Source organism: Dendropsophus ebraccatus, chromosome 3 (genome assembly GCF_027789765.1).
Source record: "Dendropsophus ebraccatus isolate aDenEbr1 chromosome 3, aDenEbr1.pat, whole genome shotgun sequence".
NCBI lineage: Eukaryota > Metazoa > Chordata > Amphibia > Anura > Hylidae > Dendropsophus > Dendropsophus ebraccatus.
In genome coordinates this window covers 138,332,852-138,351,477 of record NC_091456.1, presented here as the reverse complement: position 1 = coordinate 138,351,477, position 18,626 = coordinate 138,332,852, and the positions used below count along the sequence as shown (strand labels likewise).

Here is an 18,626-nt window from a genome sequence, read left to right as displayed (position 1 = left end):
TGAAGCTTGCAAGTGGTGCCCTTGTCTTGCTCTTGGGCACCTGCCCCCTCCCTATACTGCCGCCAATTAATAAACAGATAGTAAAGAATATGGAAGGGTTTCAATTTTTTACACTTTTGTACATTCTACTGTGTAAGTGAGACAGGCCTAAAAGTTGCTACTGAGAATACACACATCCTGTGTGATCTTAAAGGGAGATATAGAAGATCTAAAAACATAAAAACATGCTTACCTGCTCCTGGCCACCTTGTGACATCACAGCCTGGACACCGCTGAAAGAGCTGCCTCTTAACTATACAGGAAAACAAAAAGGGCCAAAATGCTAAAGTACACAATTTTGCTAATGCAAAGAATTTGCTAAATTGCTTACTTTTGCCTTATCTGTCACCTAACAAAAGTTTAGGTGATGAGAATACCCCTTTATGCTATGTTCACACATAGTATTTCTATCAATGTTTTGGTCATTTTTTTTTTCAACCAAAATTAAGAGTAGAACTGACAGGGTTACTCAAACTCTTTGCTTTCATAGCTCTGGCTGCCCTGAGAAGCGATGCCCCAAACATTATATAATTTTTTTATTCTTTTTTTTTTTTTTTTTTTACACAGCGATATTAACATTTTTAAGCTCACGTTCCTGCAACCAATATAGCTGCTTATCTTGCTATCACTTTTGCACGCATGGCCTCAACAACAAAATGACAATTTCAGTTTAAGAACAACATAAAAAGCAAAAAAAAAACTATTCCTAAACATTGTTTACCTAAGTTTAGCTTTGCTAATATATAGCTGGTCTTAACATTTGAGTGTAAATCCTGTGTAAATCATTAAAGCTGTGGAACAAACTGAAAACCCAAATAATAATATCCATCTGCCTGACATTCTTCAGAAGCGTTTCCTCTTCAGACGGGAGTCTGATCCGCTGCTGAGCCTTCTTTCTAAATCTTTAATTGTGTTGCGGAGAATTTCAATTTCCTTGTTTTTTTCTTCTTGCAAATGTTGTAATTTCTGTAAGAAGAGAAAAAGATGTCATTCTTATAAGGAAAAATAATTGATAATGAATCAATTATATGCATTAACTATGCCTGTCTATACATCGGTGCTGGGGCTAAAGTGTGTGTGTGGGGGGTCATCAACATAGAGAGAGGTTATCTTATAGTCTGCCCAAGTAAGAGTCCTTAACAGCAGTGCTACAGCCAAGATAGGCACAGCAAAACATAGTGAGAGTGTATGTGTATCAACCCAACCATCAGCAACATTTGACTAGCTAGCAAGGGAAAGGGCCACTAGGCTATGTTCCCACTGTTTTGTGGGAATTTTATCCAAATGGAAAAAAGCCCCAAAGGAGCCTTTTACATCTCATTCATCTCACACATTTTACATTCATTTTTCCCAAGGAATTACAAGGGTAAATGTCTCACATTCAGTTTCATTTTACATCCATAATTGTTACAAACGTAAAATCAAGTGCCCTCTTCTGGGCCATTTATGTGTCAAAATGCATTCAAATGTTGGCCCATATTCTGATTTATAAACAATTAAACATCCCACAAAAATATTAATTGCAAATAGCCCTCCTGTGTGTGCCTGTTGGTAGGCCTACTGGAGGCCACATAGTTCCAAACAGCTTCAGTCGCCCTTACAGTATTGAAGGGGGAGTGAGCCATAACAACCACTGATTCCTACCAGCTCCCAGCTACCACACACTTTAATCCCAAGGGCCATAGATTCACCCCATCAAATAGACCACAGCCGCAAACATGTAGCGGAGCATTGTACTGGGTTTCTCACAAAATCTATTGCCCCCTGCAGTTTTTTCCTTGTCCTCCCTCCTGCTCCCTATGCCTAATCAACACATACAGTGCTCATCATTTAGGGTGCGTTCACATGTACAAGATCTGCAGCAGATTTGATGGTGTAGACATCAATGTAACTAAATAACTGAACACAGCATTATATCTGCTGCGGATCCTGTATATGTGAACGCACCCTTAGGCTGGGTTCACACTATGTATATTTCAGTCAGTATTGTGGTCCTCATATTGCAACCAAAACCAGGAGTGGATTAAAAACACAGAAAGGCTCTGTTCACACAATGTTAAAATTGAGTGGATGGACGCCATATAACTGTAAATAACGGCCATTATTTCAATATAACAGCCATTGTTTTAAAATAACAGCAAATATTTGCCTTTAAATGGCGGCCATCCACTCAATTTCACCATTGTGTGAGCAGAGCCTTTCTGTGTTTTTAATCCACTCCTGGTTTTGGTTGCAATATGAGGACCACAATACTGACTGAAATATACGTAGTGTGAACTCAGCCTTAGGGTACAAACTCACTGGGCGGATCCGCAGAGAGACCCGCTGCGGATCCCTGCCTGTACAGTCTATGGGCAGACAAACAGGATGCACATCCCACTGCGAGTTTGTCAGCAGCCCGCTCCGTTAACCCCCCGGCCGCCAGAGCGTATACATCACCGGGTCCCCGCTCCGGCTTGCTTTCCTTCATTATTACAGAAGTCCAGGCTGTCCTGCAGTACACAGCAGTGCTCAAATTCACATGCACCTGAAAGGAGCACTGGCCCACAGAGGGATCTGGGACAGCCCTGAGAATTCTCCATTACGAAAAGATCAACAGGGACCACACAGAGTGCCACACATGAGCCATAGGTTTGCCACCACGGGTGTATAAGCACAGGCTTACTGTATCTTTAGGTAAATTTACCATGAACAAGGACATGAATGAATTGTTTTGGTGCTTTTAACCCTTTGAGGACCAGGCCCAAAATGACCCAGTGGACCGCGCAAATTTTGATTTTTGTGTTTTTGTTTTTTCCTCCTCCCCTTCTAAGAGCTCTAGCACTTTCAGTTTTCTATCTACAGGGCCATGTAAGGCTTGTTTTTACAGGAATAGTTGTACTTTGTAATGGCGTCTTTCATTCTACCATAACATGTATGATAAAACCCTGAAATTATTATTTATGAAGATATAAATTGGTGAAATTGTAAAAAAGAATGCAATATGGTAATGTTTGGGGGTTCCTGTGTCTACGTAATGCACTATATGGTAAAAGCGACATGATACCATGATTCTATAGGTCAGCCCGAACACAACCATATGCAGGTTACACAGATTCTCTAATGTTATATATATATATATATATATTTTTTTTAATGAAATCCTTTTTTTTTTGCAATTAATTATTAATAAAATGGGCCTATTGTGACGCTTATAACAGTTTTATTTTTTGTCATTTTTTCCGCCATGATCTCTAGTTTTTATGAATACCATATTTGTGAAGATGGGACGTTTTGATCACTTTTTATTTTTAGATTATAATGTAACCAAAAATCGGTAATCCGCGCACTTTTTCCCCTCTCTTTGTCTACGCAGTTCACCATTAGTGATGACGCTTGTTATATTTTAGTAGATCGGACAATTACGCACGCTACGGTATATTATATGTTTATTTATTTTTATATGTTTTATTTATATAATGGGAAAGGGGGTGATTTAAACTTTGGGGGAGGGGCTTTGGGGTAGTGTAATAATGATTTTAACTTTTTATATTTACACATTTTAAGTCCCTTTGGGGGACCTTTACATTCATTTATTACATTATGCACACTGATCATTGCTATGCCATAGGCAATCTGCTCATTGAGCCTGCCTGTGTCAGACTTAATCAACAGAGCGCCATCGGACTGCACAGAGGCAGGTGAGAGACCTCCGGTGGTCTGTTACAACGATCGGGACCCCCAAAGTCACACTGCGGGGGTCCCTTTCGTTAAGTGACAGGGGACTCCCCCTGTCACTTACACTTAAACGTCACGTTCGCTGTAGCCGGCCCCCACCTCCTATTAAGTGCGCTTCATAGGAAAGGACGTACCAGTACGCCCAGGGTCATCTGGACACAGACTTCCAGGGCGTACCGGTACGTCCTTAGTCGTCTAGGGGTTAATTTGTACCCTTATTACATGTTTAAATAGATTGTCAATAAAGAGGAGTAATGCATTTACACCAAGCGATAATTTGCTCAATCGTTATTGCGATCGTTTTTAAGATCGCTTAAGCCCATCTTTCACATAGGATGAATCTTTGAAAGACTGTTTACACAAAGTGATCTGCGAATTTTTAGTGAACAATGAACGTCGATTTGAGAACATGTTGAAAGATCAAAATGAACGATTTCTCGCTTGTCGCTTGATTGTTCACTGTGTTTACAAGGAACCATTATCATTCAAATGCTATTGTTATTGCAAAAATTCGAACGATAATCGTTCTGTGTAAACGCAGCATTTTGGGTTGTGATTTACCTTCTAGGTTTTTCCCCACACTGTAGGTAAACTTAGCCCTGAATCTATGTCTTATGTTTAACTTAATAATATTAGCATTTATACCCCAAAGATTTAAAGCAAATCTAGCAAAGATATCTACTCAATGTCGAACAGTCAGTGACAGGGACATTTTCAGATGCAAAACTGATGGCAAAACAACATTATATATAGACATGTCCATGAGTATCTATCAATCATTAACCAGGCCGGTGCTAAAAGAACAGACCATGCTAACTTTATCTCTCAAGTCATTAAACAAGTTAAAGGCTACAGCAAACACTGATCTGAGGACATTCTGACATCTGAAACGTTTTTACTAAATGGTAATAACTAGAGATGAGTTAATTTACAGTACTACAGTACTTTGCTAGGCTCAGTGGTCAACATCTGCCTTTGAAGTCTGTGCCGCTTCGTGCCACTCCTCTCCAGGTTGCTGGAAAAGCTTGATCCAGTCCTAGATCCAGCTGGTGGCGCCATCCTTTCTTGAACCGGTGCCCGGTTTCAGTTCATTGCGCCGGTCTATTCTCAGGCATTGGCCCTGCATGAAGCACTGGGAGAATACCTGCCGGCCCCCAGTGTGACAATCTGCCCTCTGTGATATGGCTCCATTAGAATCCATGGAGCTGCATCACAGAGGGGGGGGGGGGGGGGGTTGTCACACTGGGGTCCGGCGGGTCCGACCCCAGTGCTTTATGCCGGGTTGGTGCCTAGGAATAGACCGAGCGCTGGTTAAAAATAAAGGACCGAGGCACTGGCATCCCCGCACCGGCGCCAGTCCTTTCATGTAGAAAACTTATAGTGATGTACCTGATGGTACATTCGCTTTTAACCTGCTCCCTTAGAAATCTCCATAGCATTCCAAGGTCTGGGAATGGAAAGTAGTTATGCAGCTTTACCCACAAAGAACATTAGGTACTTTTAGGCATCTTGCCCCAAGGGCATAAGCAGAAGCGATGTGTGGCTGCCCTTGTGAAATATGAGTCAGATTTAGACTATGCCCGTTGGTTTACTATGACAGCTTTTAGTAAAGATCATTAATTACGACCATAATTTTCAAACAACGGCTGTTATTTTTTCCTAAACAGGATGTGGAAATATAGACTGTACGCCTGGCATATACAGAGGGAAAAGCTGTATACCACAGCTGTATAGGTCTACTAACATTTATGCATACTACACAGACACACACACAAATATATATATATATATATATATATATATATATTTTTTTTTTTTTTTTTTTTTGCTGGATGCCATGTATTCAAAAGCATAATTGACCAGGTTGACAAAAAGCCTGCTGATGCATATAAGCTGAACTTATGCCAAAAATACGTTATTGTCTATACATACATACTACCATCATCTAAGTGCATCCCTTTTTTCACTGTGCCAGGAGTATGGGAGTTCTGATGGAAGCACTTGAAGCCACCATGACTGTGACCCCAACTGTGACAGCTCTTATCACTCCTGTAGCCTCCTTTGTTATTCCATCTGTGCTCCCTCGAGGCTGCTGTACTTGCTATCTGAGATATGTTATCAACATTTATGGTTATATATCCCTTTTAATATTTAACCTCATAGTTTTTGTTAGGCCTGGACACCTGGAGCTCACTCCACAGATCCCAAGTTTAGTACTCAGAACCAAGTGTAACAGTGATGATCAGGTGGAACATTCATGTAATCTATGCCCATTTCCTAATTACAGCCACATATACTTTTGCTTACTTACTCATTTCTCAACAATCTACACAGGAGAGGAAGAAGATAAATGTAATCTATCTTTGACAGGCTGACTCTTCAAACACAAGCCTCACACAGCACCCTAGCCCTTAAAGGGGGTTATCCAGCATTAAAAAAATATGCCCACATTCTTCCAGAGGCAGCGCCAGTTAGTTTAAATGGACAAGAGTGGTGCTGTCTGTGGAAGAAAGTGGCCATGTTTTTTTTTATGCGGAATAACCCTGTTAAGTATATTATATGTTACATCCAAAACTGCCATACATGGATATTAAAAAAATGAATAAAGACCACAAATATAACTTTTAATGATCTAGTGATAAAATATATAACCAAATAGAAAAAAACAGACAAGTACAAAAAACTGTTTGATCTAGGAATACGTATTTCTTACCGCTCAACGGTGACTGATGAGTCGGAGTTTGCTGGAGTGACTGCGGACACAATAGGGTGCACACTGTATGGGAGATAGGACAGCCTATTGTGTCTTCTACCTACATTTCTAACAGAAGACTCCAGCCGCCTGCTGTGGAATCCATTCAAGATAAAAGACAATTCCTGTGATTAGAATGGTCCACAGTCACTCCAGCAAACTCCAACTCATCAGTCACCGTTGAGTGGTAAGAAATACGTCTTCCTAGATCAAACTTTTTTTGTACTTATCTGTTTTTTTCTATTTGGTTATATATTTTATCACTAGATCATTAAAAGTTACATTTTAGTTTTTTATTAATTTTTTTGATACTCCACCTCAGTGAATTTTGTGACTATATAGTGAGAGTATATTGTGGTATTATTTTTGGATTAGTCATACATGGATATTAAAGCTAACCCTAAGGCCCTTCGTATATGAATTAAATCACTAAGTCACGATAGGCCACCATAGATAAATATAAGAAGTTGTGATCAATGGGGTTGTGGGTGCTGAAACTTCCACTGTTTGAAAGCATGAACAGGCAGAAGCACTCAACTGAGCACTTTACCTGTTAGAGTAGGGGACTGGACGACAAAAGACAGGTGCAGCCCTGCCACTGGCACCGACCCCGCTGTTCCTGCCTATTTGCCTCAACTGCCCAAGGCGGAAGCGGAAAACTGGACGACAGTCCCTAAGGGCCCTATTTCACGGGACGCTTATCGTTCAGGTTATCGTTAAGTTGTTCGAATCTAAGCGATGATCGTTCGGTTGAATAGCAGTAAACGATTAACAACCGAACGAGAAATCGTTGATCGTTTAATAAGACCTGGACCTGTTTTTATTGTTGCTCGTTGAATAAGAAGTCGTTTGGTCCTTCGCAGTAGTGACGAACGCAATAGTGACGACAAGACGACCGCAAGAACGATCATAAGTAACGATTATCGTTCCATGTAAATGGGCGAACGATTTCAGGTCTTTCACAATAGCGGTCGTTTGGATCGTTTATCGTTAACGATTATGCGAACAATAATCTTCCCATGTAATAGGGCCCTAACTTGATTAAGTGAACACAGAACAAGACAAGACAAATAAATAACACAATAAAGCAGGGTCATAAGTCTGGGTCAAACACATTACTAGCGATGCAGTACAAAAACGTATCCAGAAGCTAACATATCTGAGGCTCTATTGCAGGCAAGGAGGGAGGGAAACACACAGGTCATATGAGAGGTGAAGGGAGGTGAAGACCTGATTGGGGCCTGGGACTCCAGCCTCCAAAACACTTGCCAAGCTGGCTGGCAGCTGCACCTGCCTGTCAGTGTTACCTAAAGCTGAGAGTGCTGTGCACCCAGCTGGAGAGCAGCACGGTCCCAGCCGCATAGTGATGCTAAGGACACAGCCGACGTGCCGCTAGCAACCGGCGGGGGCAGTTACCAGGGACGCCTTCGGCTTGTCTGACAGGTTAGCCACGTGTTCTGGCGGTACCGGGAGCCCAGAGCGTGGCCTGGCTCGTGATATTACCCCTTCACTTCTGCCTGGCTCTCCTTGGAAAGCTGAGCAATTTTATAGGGATTCAAAAGAGTCTATGAGACTCTGCAAATCTAAATATTGTTGAATCCAAGTAGAGCTAAGCATTAAGGAAGGGGCACCCTACACCACAAAACTTATGGGTTGTCTTGCATAAAGGTTTTTTTTTTTAATCCAATATGTCCAGGCTGCCTGATAAAAAAACCCAAAACAAAACTGTAATTACCTCCAAAGCCTCCAAGGTCAATGTCTAATGTTTAACACCAGGTAATAGGGTCGGCACAAGACGTTGCCGCTCAGCCAATCACTCGGGTGCAAGACTGCTGCAGCCAGTAATTGGCAGAGTGACAGTACAGCAGACAACAAGTGCTGTGACATTGGAGGCTGCAGGGGAGCCTGCAGCCTCTTTTCTTTAAATAATGTGCTCAAGCAGGGGGTAAACTATAAAAACCTATACTTACTTTCCTCACCCATAGGAAGGCATCTGCATCACTGTATCAGGCTTGTATAACGATCAATTCCAGCAACATCACTCAGCTACTGGTAAACGAGTGAGGGCGTGATGTCAGGTACTTGTATTTACTGCAATGTGGGAACGCAGCCCAAGATCGTAGGTAGTGGTGATAAGAACTAATCCATTAAAACTTAAAACCTAAAAACAACCTCTATGTTTTCAGGGAAAATATGTCAGTTGTAAGTTTCCCTTACTTTTTAGATTTCCTTCACAAAAAAGAAAGCACCAAAAAGTTTTTCCCGCTGTCAGTCCAATCCCAAAGTACCGAAGTACATTCCTCGTATACACCAATTGTGGCGTAGAGAATACCGACACATCTCACAGTCTAGTAAAACAGTGCCACCTGGTGGGCAAAACATCACTAAAACAAAACCTGGTTTAAAAAACATTACTTTAGCAATCAATGGTGACAAGCACTTTCACCTCCCAAGTGTCCCATTATCTATTGCCTATAGCCATGATTAATGTGAGCTGAATATTTTATAACCTGCCAGTTATGACTTGTCAAGGCCCTTGCAAAATAGAAATTTCCAATGAATATTTTAATAAAATGAATATTGAATTCATTTATTATTGAAATATTACAGCACAAGTGGATGGAATTATGGGTAGCATGTAATGGAATTGTTATGGAGAGTTGCAACATAAACCCTGTAATAATTTTAATGAACAAATAGCTGTCACCGCAGCAAAGTGAAGGCGGCTGTTAGTGCAGAACTTTTTAATTAGGCTTCATTTCATAGCTAGCACGAGCACGGCACAGCTAGAACAAAGGAAGGAAACCAGGCTATGGATTTTTCCATTGCTGCTGTATAAACACAGATCTAGGCTTCACCAGTCACACATAAGGGGTAGATTATTAGCATGACACCAATAATAATATAAAACATTTAAGTATGCTTATGGGCTATGTACCATTTCAGGGACACATCGGGTTAAGGTGGGTAAACGTTTTCAGAGCCAAATTATTAGCACAGTTGTGTAAAATGATAGTCAGAGGCCAAATGAATTCTCCATTAATTCTTCTGAAACATGCACATGCTGTTTATTGGGCCCTATATTGGCACCAAACTGGACATATTGGTTCTATAGAGTTCTGATGTTTATGCATATTCATTTTATGGCTGTCATTTTTACAGCTGTAAAATTAAGTGTCAAAAAAGTGTCTTTTTTTTTTATTAGTACATTGCAATTTTTAGCTTTCACTTTTAGCTGTTGCTGTGGCCCAAATAAAATCTGTAAGTATGGCCAATACTGGACAAAACAACCCAGTTGCAAAAGATGGCTGAAAACAACATCTGAAACTTTCCCACATTTTTTAACCCGGATAAGCCTTTAAGCCTGAAACTCAAAAAGAGAAACATAAAATATTGTCAGCAAAAAAAGCACCATCTAGTACGCCCTTATATTATATGTTTATCCCAGGCATGTTTACATTTACTGTACAGTAATTGTAGATTCACCAGCCACATCTACTGTAAGTTTGTTCCAAGCATCTACTACTTTTTAAGTAAAATATTATTTACATGTTGCTCCTCCCCAAATAACCTTGATTGTTGCCCCTTGTTCTTGTGTTTAGTTTCTAACTAATTAAAAATTAGTTAGTTTCTATCTAATTAAAAACACTTCTTTTCTGAGGGTACTTTCACACGTACCGGATTCGCAGCAGATTTCACACTGCGAGATTGGAGTGAAATCCGCTGCAAATCCATGTACTGTGAAGTTGAATGGGGTTACATACCCGCAGTGGTTTTTCATTCCGCTGCCAGTATGTAACCCGGCCCCTTTAACCCCCTGCAGCCCGCCGCCCGCATTTTGCGCCTGGAGCATATATTACCTGCTCGGCGCCACAGCATGGCAGCACTGATTGGCTGATGGGGACTGATGGGAGCCTCACTGTGGTGCTGTGGTGCAAATATATGCTCCAGGCACAGGCTGCGAGCGGCGGGTTAAAGGGGCCAGGTTACATATCTGCAGCGGAATGAAAACTTCACAGTACATGGATTTGCAGCGGATTTCGCTGAAACTCGCAGTGTGAAACCTTCTGCGAATCGGGTACATGTAAAGCTACCCTGAATCTTATTTAGCCCTTTACATATTTATAAGGGAATATTTATAGCTGCACACACCTATATTATGTCAGTGCACTGCAGCGTTAGGGAATAACTTTTTATTTTTACAATATGTATGTCTAAAGAGTTGGGCTATGTTCACACCACGTAAAAGTACGGCCGTTGTTGCCATCGGCAACAAAAATCTCTTTATTAGGAGCAATTGTGTCTTCCAGTGCAGGAGTATTTGGGCAGCCATGAGATGCCATCGAATAGATTTATTAGAGACAAATTGTGACTTTTGTTTTGAATTTTGTGCCACATGTTCACATTTATCAACTATTTGTCATTAAAATGTGACCTCTATGCCAGTTATACTAAAATAAAAACACAAATAGGGAATGTGCCCAGGATTGGGCAAAAGCACCTCATATATAAGACTAGCTTTAGTGTTGCATAATTGCGGCTTTAAATGGACAATCTATAAAGCGGCCTGTTTAATGACCATCAGCAGTAGTGCAAGGGAACGTCTTAGAATCTGCTGTTACCAAATTTATAATGTCAATGTAAATTACTAAGTAAAATAAAATAATGGACATTAGCAAGCATCATTTAGCATAATCACTCTGGGCCATTCTTAATATACAAATCTGACCCCTTAATGCAGCACAGCGGCATCCATTTAAAGGGGTACTCTGGAGAAATAAATATTGTTTCTAAATCAACTGGTGGCAGAAACTTACAGGAAGTGGATTTTTCTGTCCAGTCTGACACAGTGCTCTCTGCTGCCACCTCTGTCCATGTCAGGAACTGTCCAGAGCAGGAGCAAATCCCCATAGCAAAACTGTCCTGCTTTGGACAATTCCTGACATGGACAGAGGTGGCAGTGGCAAGCAGATGGGATAGAATACACCACTGCCTGCATGACGTACAGCAGCTGATAAGTACTTAAAGACTTGAGGTTTTTAAATAGAAGCTTTTTTTTTACAAATCTGTAAAACTTTCTGACACCAGTTGATTTAAAAACTATTTTTTATTTCTCTGGAGTACCCCTTTAACAAGATGCCACTGTGCTGCATTAGGGGGCCAGATTTATATATTAGGAATGGCCCAGACTGATTACACAGAATGTTCACTAATGTCCATTATTTTCTCTTGAGTACCCCTTTAAACTCTTAAAAATTATATTCAGCTATTTCTTTCCTATACTTGTATGTACTAATACATCTCTCCCTTTTGTCATTTGACAAAGAAACAGAGTACCGAGAAGCAAGTTATTCTGAGCGTAATGCTTCCTTTGATAGCAGCCATTGCCATTACAGAGACCTACACTGAATAAGCTGTTAACAGCTGAAAGTATAACTGATGTCTGCCTAGCTATGTACCTCATCCAGAAAACCTCTCAGTCACAGGCACAGGAAATTCACCTTTTATCTTCCATTTTTATCAGATTGTTTTATACTTTTATAAAATGATCATGGAAATACCGTTCTGTAGATGTTTTGAGATAAACTGTTGGCATCCGGGTAGGATTTAGAATGTCTGCTCTGGATTCTTGCCAGTTTGGCATTAAACTGCAAGGGTAAAAAAAAAGACAGAAAACTGTAGATTCTTGATTTACTGTACAATGAGTACACAAGCTTTGTAAAGTCTGGTGGTAATTGTCACACTTACCTCATGTTTACTGCTAGCAAAATTCTGTAACATTCAGTAGAAAGTGAACTATAAGTTACCTTTTTTTTTTTTATAAATAAAGATTGTTATGGGTTATGTTCATTCCTGAGAGAATGAAATCCATATTAAAGGAGCGTTCCTATCTCAAGAGTTTGGCCTCTATCTATAGCATAGAGGATTACAAGTTGATTGGAGGAGCTCCGACCTCTGAGACCCCATTGATACCGGGAACATAGGAACATAGAAAAAATTTCCCCTTGTGTGGCCAGCTTCCTATTTATTCCCTATGGAGCTGGCAAATGAATGGAGTGCTGGTCATACACACATGGTTGCCACCATGTATTTTTCAAACTATTTTGTCCTCATTCTTGGGGTCAGTGAGGGTCTGGTGGGATCTTGTCTCTGAGATATAGCCCTCCCCTCTGACTGATGTCACTATCTGACCATCCCCTTTAGCCTATATCACCAGCCTACATACATTTTTGGGACATCTAGGGAGAGTGCAGTGCTGACTGATACTATAGAAAGAGCAGATAGGAAGTGAATGCAGCAGGTGCTGTGAAGAAAGATGTTCTGAAACAGCTTTGGGCAGGTAACTGGCAGGAGTGCTGTGGGAGGAGAGTAAGCAGAGGGGGAGGAATGTGAACAAGAGCTAAGTAAATGCAAAGCATTCTGGGAATTGTGTACTGCTCAGCCAGAAAGTACAACCAGAAAGTATGGATATAAGTGCCCCCCCCCCCCCCCCCCCAACAAAGAAAAATACTTATATGTTCTTCTTAATATGTGCAGGCCCTTCTCATACTTGTAAATACCTCTATTTGCTGCTTGATCATCTCACTTTGCTTTTCTTTCTCTTGACTTCGTAGCTGTGTCCATAAATCTGATATTTCCTTGTCCTTTGTAGATAGGAGATTATGTTTCTCTTCCTCTTTAATCAATACTGTAAGTATAAGATAACTGTTAGTGTGACATTGATTATTCCTTTCACTGGCTTAGACATAGATCAGATTTGTCACTAAGCTCATAGCATAGAGGGACATCTCACTAGTGCTTATCTATTACCAAGCTAAAATAATACACTACACTTAAAGGGGTATTCCCCCCAAGAGCTAAAAAAATAAAATGCCCCCAAACCTAGCTGGTCTTACTCACCAAGTCCTCCTGAGAATTTTGAGCCATCTCTCATCTTTCTAGCTGCTTCCGTTCTATAGTTACTAGTTTTAAAAAAAAGCAGAACTATATCCAACATGGCGCCGGCCAGAAAACTACATCTCCCAACATGCAATGCTTATATCTGATTGGTCCATGGTGTAGCAGAGCTGATATCCACAAGACATAGCAGAGTTGGGTGAGTGACATAGCAGAGTCGAGTGAGTTGCATAGCAGGGTTGAGTGAGTTGCATAGCACAGTCGAGTGAGTTGCATAGCAAAGTCAAATGAGTTGCATAGCAAAGTCAAATGAGTTGCATAGCAGAGTCGAGTAAGTTGCATAGCAGAGTCGAGTGAGTTGCATAGCAGAGTCGAGTGAGTTGCATAGCAGAGTCGAGTGAGTTGCATAGCAGAGTCGAGTGAGTTGCATAGCAGAGTCGAGTGAGTTGCATAGCAAAGTCAAATGAGTTGCATAGCAGAGTTGAGTAAGTTGCATGGCAGAGTCGAGTGAGTTGCATAGCAGAGTCGAGTGAGTTGCATAGCAGAGTCGAGTGAGTTGCATAGCAGAGTCGAGTGAGTTGCATAGCAGAGTCGATTGAGTTGCATAGCAGAATCGCGGGTGAGATGCGGGGGGGGTGAGATGCTACATCCCTGTATATAGTTATCTATATGACCACAGTCATGAATTATCCTGATAGATCCAGCTCTGCTACATCAGTGTGAGGATCCCTCATAGTCACAAGCACTATACATATATATATATATATATATATATATATATATATATATAATGAGGAGAGCATGACAGCAACCAAATGACAGGAGACCATGTCACACATCACAGCCATGATCACCATGACGTCTAAGTGTGCATCAACGTCACTACAAACACTTCTATTACAGCTGTATAGAAGCAGTGTTCCCCAACTAGTGACTCTCCCACTGCGGGCCGCCACCGGGTAAGATGCTGGGGGTGGAGGGGTGCCGCCGCCGGGTGAGATGCAGGGGGGGGGGAGTACAGGGGTGTTGGTGCTGGCTGGGGGCCGCCTCCGGATGAGATGCGCGGGGGGGGGGGGGGGGTCGGGCGCCGCCGCAAGCGGCCACCTGGTGGCATGTGGGGGGGGGGAGGATGGCGGTGTTGCGCCGCAGGCCGCCTCCGGGTGGGATGCAGCATTGGGGTGGGCGGGTCGTGGGGGGGGGACTATGGTTGGGGTGTGGACCTACATCCGTGCACCTCTCCTCTACCTCTGGCTCTCCCAGCTACAACTCCCAGCATGCACGGAGAGAAGGATGAGCATGCTGGGAGCTCTAGTTCTACAAGTACTGTGAAAGCCACAGCTATGCCTCAGCAGAGCTGTCATCTCGGGTGTTGCTTCAATCACTACTGCTGGGTGAGATGCAGGGGGGCGTGAACTCCAAGCGGGGGATTGACAATGGACGCGGGAGAGGGAGGACACGTGATGCCGACTCCGAAGGTGGGGGCCAGGTGCAGGGAGTGGTGTCGAGTTGATGATTCCATGCGTTCAGTGGGGGTGAATGCAATTAGATAACAGCAAAACTGTGCAGAATCCATAATAACTTTATATTGGAAAGATTGAAAGCTACGGGTGTGCAATGTATTAATGCAAAAACAATTTTGGGGGGAATACCCCTTTAAGATAACTCACATAATATACACAGAATATGTTCTTTGTCCACAAACTCCATTATAAGTAACCAGCAACCGTAAATGTATAGGACAGTGATAAAGATGGAGTTTAGGGGCTGAGTCTGCTCTAAACACAGCAGCAGCCCACTTTGGAGGTAACTCCAATCCCATTCTTATAAAGGGAATGTGGCACTAGGTTTATGGTGCCTTAAACCACCATAAACGCACCATTACTTACATCATTCTGTTCATCTATTCTCCTGATATGCAGGAGAGTGGGCTTCATGCTGTGGCACTCCCTCTGCCGACCGGCTGCTGATTGACAGCTGTCTGCCCATATACATTATATATACACAGTATAGATAGAAAACTGCCAAATTGTAGGCAGAAGGAGCTGGTACTAATGAATATCGAGGACTATTGAGCACACACACAGTGGATAGGGCTAGTGTGTGGTTCCTAGAGTCCTTGCTATTTAGGAGTATATCTCCAAATCAGCTGAACAGAACAATGTAAGTGATACATCATTCTGTTCATCTTCTCTGTCAATAGTTTATGCTATCCTAAGATAGGGAAGCGTAACCCTACTGATAAATTCTCATTATCCATCTAGATGATGCCACAATAATGATGAGCACAGCATCTGTATTAGCAAAGTGTCATTGAAAAACCCACATTTGTCCTCCATTTCACGTTGAATCTTCTGCACGTGAGTCATGTAATTTTCTTCCTTTTTTCTCATCTCATCCATTAGTGAGTCTACATTTTTCTTATACTCCTAAAAGAGTGCATTGGATTAATAATAATAATAATAATAATAATAATAAAAGTTGCTGAAAATGATTTCAAAAGAGATGTCCCCTTTCATGTTGGTTTATTATAGACCATTGTATATTTTGTACTAGTAGCAAATAGAGATGAGTGAACGTCGAGCATGCTTGAGTCCATCTGAACCCAATCGTTCGGCATTTGATTAGCGGGGGCTGCTGAAGTTGGATAAAGCTTTAAAGGGGTACTCCAGCGGGGGGGTCCGCTCAGCCACTCAGTGAAGGAGGCGGGATGCGTTTCAAGTCCGCTCAGATCCCGCCTCCTTCACTGAGTGGCTGAGCGGACCTGAGACGTCACGTCTCAGGCCTGCATCAGACACCTGGAAGCGATCGGGAACCAGGCACCGGAGCGCCGCGATGCGGGACCCGCCACTGGAACCGGGAAGGTGAGTGGACGTCTTTTCCCTCGGCCACCTCCTCCCCGGTCCCAGCAAAAAAGTGCCCCCCCCCCCGCTGGAGTACCCCTTTATGGTTGTCTAAAAACATGGATACAGCCAATGACTATATCCATGTTTTTCACATAGCCTTAGGGCTTTATCCAATTTCAGCAGCCACCGCTAATCAAATGCCGAACGATCGGGTTCAGATGGACTCGAGCATGCTTGAGGTTCGCTTATCTCTAGTAGCAAATATTATATACTGCAATGCTGCTATGGGATTCTTGCTATAAAACAATTACTGTTAGGCTTGCATTGCTATTTCGGCACTGGGTCTTCTTTTCTGATGTTTTTCTGTCTTTAGGTTGGTGTCACAGTTTTTTGGAATACTGTCAATGCAGTTCTAGGACCAAAATCAGTGGATTCAAAAGGAATGGGAAACATAAAAGAATAAATTCTCCTTCCTGCTGGATCCTTTTCTGACTAAGGATCCTATTACATAGAAAGATCATCATGTGAAAAATCGTTCGCACTTAAGCTATAATCTTTCTGTGTGTATGCAGGCAACGATCAAACCAATAACGAAAATTCGTTCTTATGTCGTTGATCGCATCTTTTGAGCTGACCATAAAATCATTAATAAGCGTTCGCAAATCTTTTGGTGTATGTACAGTATACAATTCGCTTGTAATTAAGATCGCTTTTTTGTAACTAACGACTATCGTTCCGTGTATTATGGTAAATGATTTCAGGTCGGTCCCGAAAGCACTCGTTTCCAATTGTTTATCATTAATCGGAGAAAACGAAATATCGCCTGAGGGCCCTTTTACACAAGAAGATTATTGTGCGGAAAATTGTTAAATCATTTAGGTAAATTAGGATAATCTTTCTGTCTGTGTGTGTGTGCAGGAAACAATCAAATTATTAACAAAAATTTGTTCATATGTCATTGATCGCATCCTTTGAGCTCATTATACAATCATTTTTAATTGTTCGCAAATCTTTTGGTGTATGTATACATTGTTCGTTCATAATTATGAACATTCATAGACTAGACGAGTATACAATCGTAACTACTAAACTGTGGTCCAAAAAAAAAAAAAAAGGTATAACAATACCAATCATTAGAAACTACTACTCAGCTAGTCCAGACTTCTGTTATACGAATACTGTATGTACATTTTTAGCGGTAAAAGACAGAGCTTATTATACCTGACTTCTAGTAAAGAAAATATAAGAGGTACTGAAAATGGTAAGACAAGGACATGTAATTGTGAGGAAATGGTTATTACAAAGCTGTTATTACTGGTTATTACAATTGCTGTTGTAGATACAAAGCACAATCTACACGTGTACAGGGGTAGCTCTTCTTAGATATACTTATATTTACAACTGTCTATGTAGACTTTAGTGTAAGTTGCCTAGATATATATTTTTATGTATAAAAGTATTTGTGGTTCTTCCAGAGATATTAACAAAGTTGTCCTAGACTGCTAGCTATATAAATAGGAGAAGTTAGCTTCTTGCATCCTCACTGATGTCAACCACATTCTCCAGCATTGCTTGTTTTTCAATTTCTTCAAGAACAACAAAAAGAACAGTGTTTTGCAGCTGTATATGCTAATAACAAGTAAAGGCTGACATATATTCAATGGATATATATACATTTAAAGGGAGCCTACCAGCAGGTAAGCCTAATAGCGCATATTACTGTCATCATAATGGTACTTTTGTTTAGTTTTACTGCTGCGTTGTTTTGTGGGAAAATGATGTTTATTTATAATCTGGCACACTTGGAGCATTGGTGAAGCAATAGGCTTGCCCACCCACTCTTGCTGCCACATCTTCAAATAAATTCTGAGCTGCCCCTCTGTGTTACTTTTATCTGAAATCTTGCACTTGCGTAGTAAGGCTATGGTCACACTTAGTATGAGACCGTCCGTTCCGTGACCCGGCCGAATCATGGAACGGCCGGTCTCAGAAAAAATTATCCCGGCCAGTACTGCAGTATCGGCTGAATAATCTCTAGCGCCGCTTAGTTCTCATGCGGGCGCATCCGTGCGCACCCGCATCAGAACTCCCCACTGCATACTATAGAGCGTGCGGCCGGAGCCACTCGCTCCATAGTGTGCACTGACAGGGTTTTCTGCGGCCGCTATTCAGTGAATAGTGGCTGCAGAAAACTGACATGTCAGCTTTCTGTGGCGCCGCTAGAGATCCCGGCCGGAGTGTATACTATGTGTATATTTTTTTTATTAATCATGGTCATTGTGGCAATTGGCAACAACGGCCGTAGTACATAGTGTGAACATAGCCTAATTGTTCCTGTGTAGGCACCATTTATTACCACGCTACTCTAGAGGCATAGA

General features: G+C 41.6%; 1 protein-coding gene across 5 annotated transcripts in view; it reads right to left on the bottom strand.

The window, feature by feature from the left end:
* Window positions 1–275: 275 nt before the first annotated feature.
* The window catches only part of CCDC152 (coiled-coil domain containing 152), a 42,630-nt gene continuing 24,279 nt past the window's right edge, over window positions 276–18,626 (bottom strand). For 4 of the 5 annotated variants that reach the window (XM_069962755.1, XM_069962757.1, XM_069962756.1 and 1 more), the window contains exons 6-9: window positions 15,729–15,831; window positions 13,069–13,196; window positions 12,070–12,156; window positions 596–1,005 (exon numbers count right to left, since the gene is read on the bottom strand). In XM_069962755.1, the coding sequence (XP_069818856.1) occupies window positions 883–1,005; window positions 12,070–12,156; window positions 13,069–13,196; window positions 15,729–15,831 (441 nt within the window). In that variant the 3' untranslated portion in view covers window positions 596–882. Of the gene's footprint in view, window positions 293–595; window positions 1,006–12,069; window positions 12,157–13,068; window positions 13,197–15,728; window positions 15,832–18,626 lie in introns of those variants that run through there. The other variant, XR_011362184.1, reaches the window with a different exon arrangement.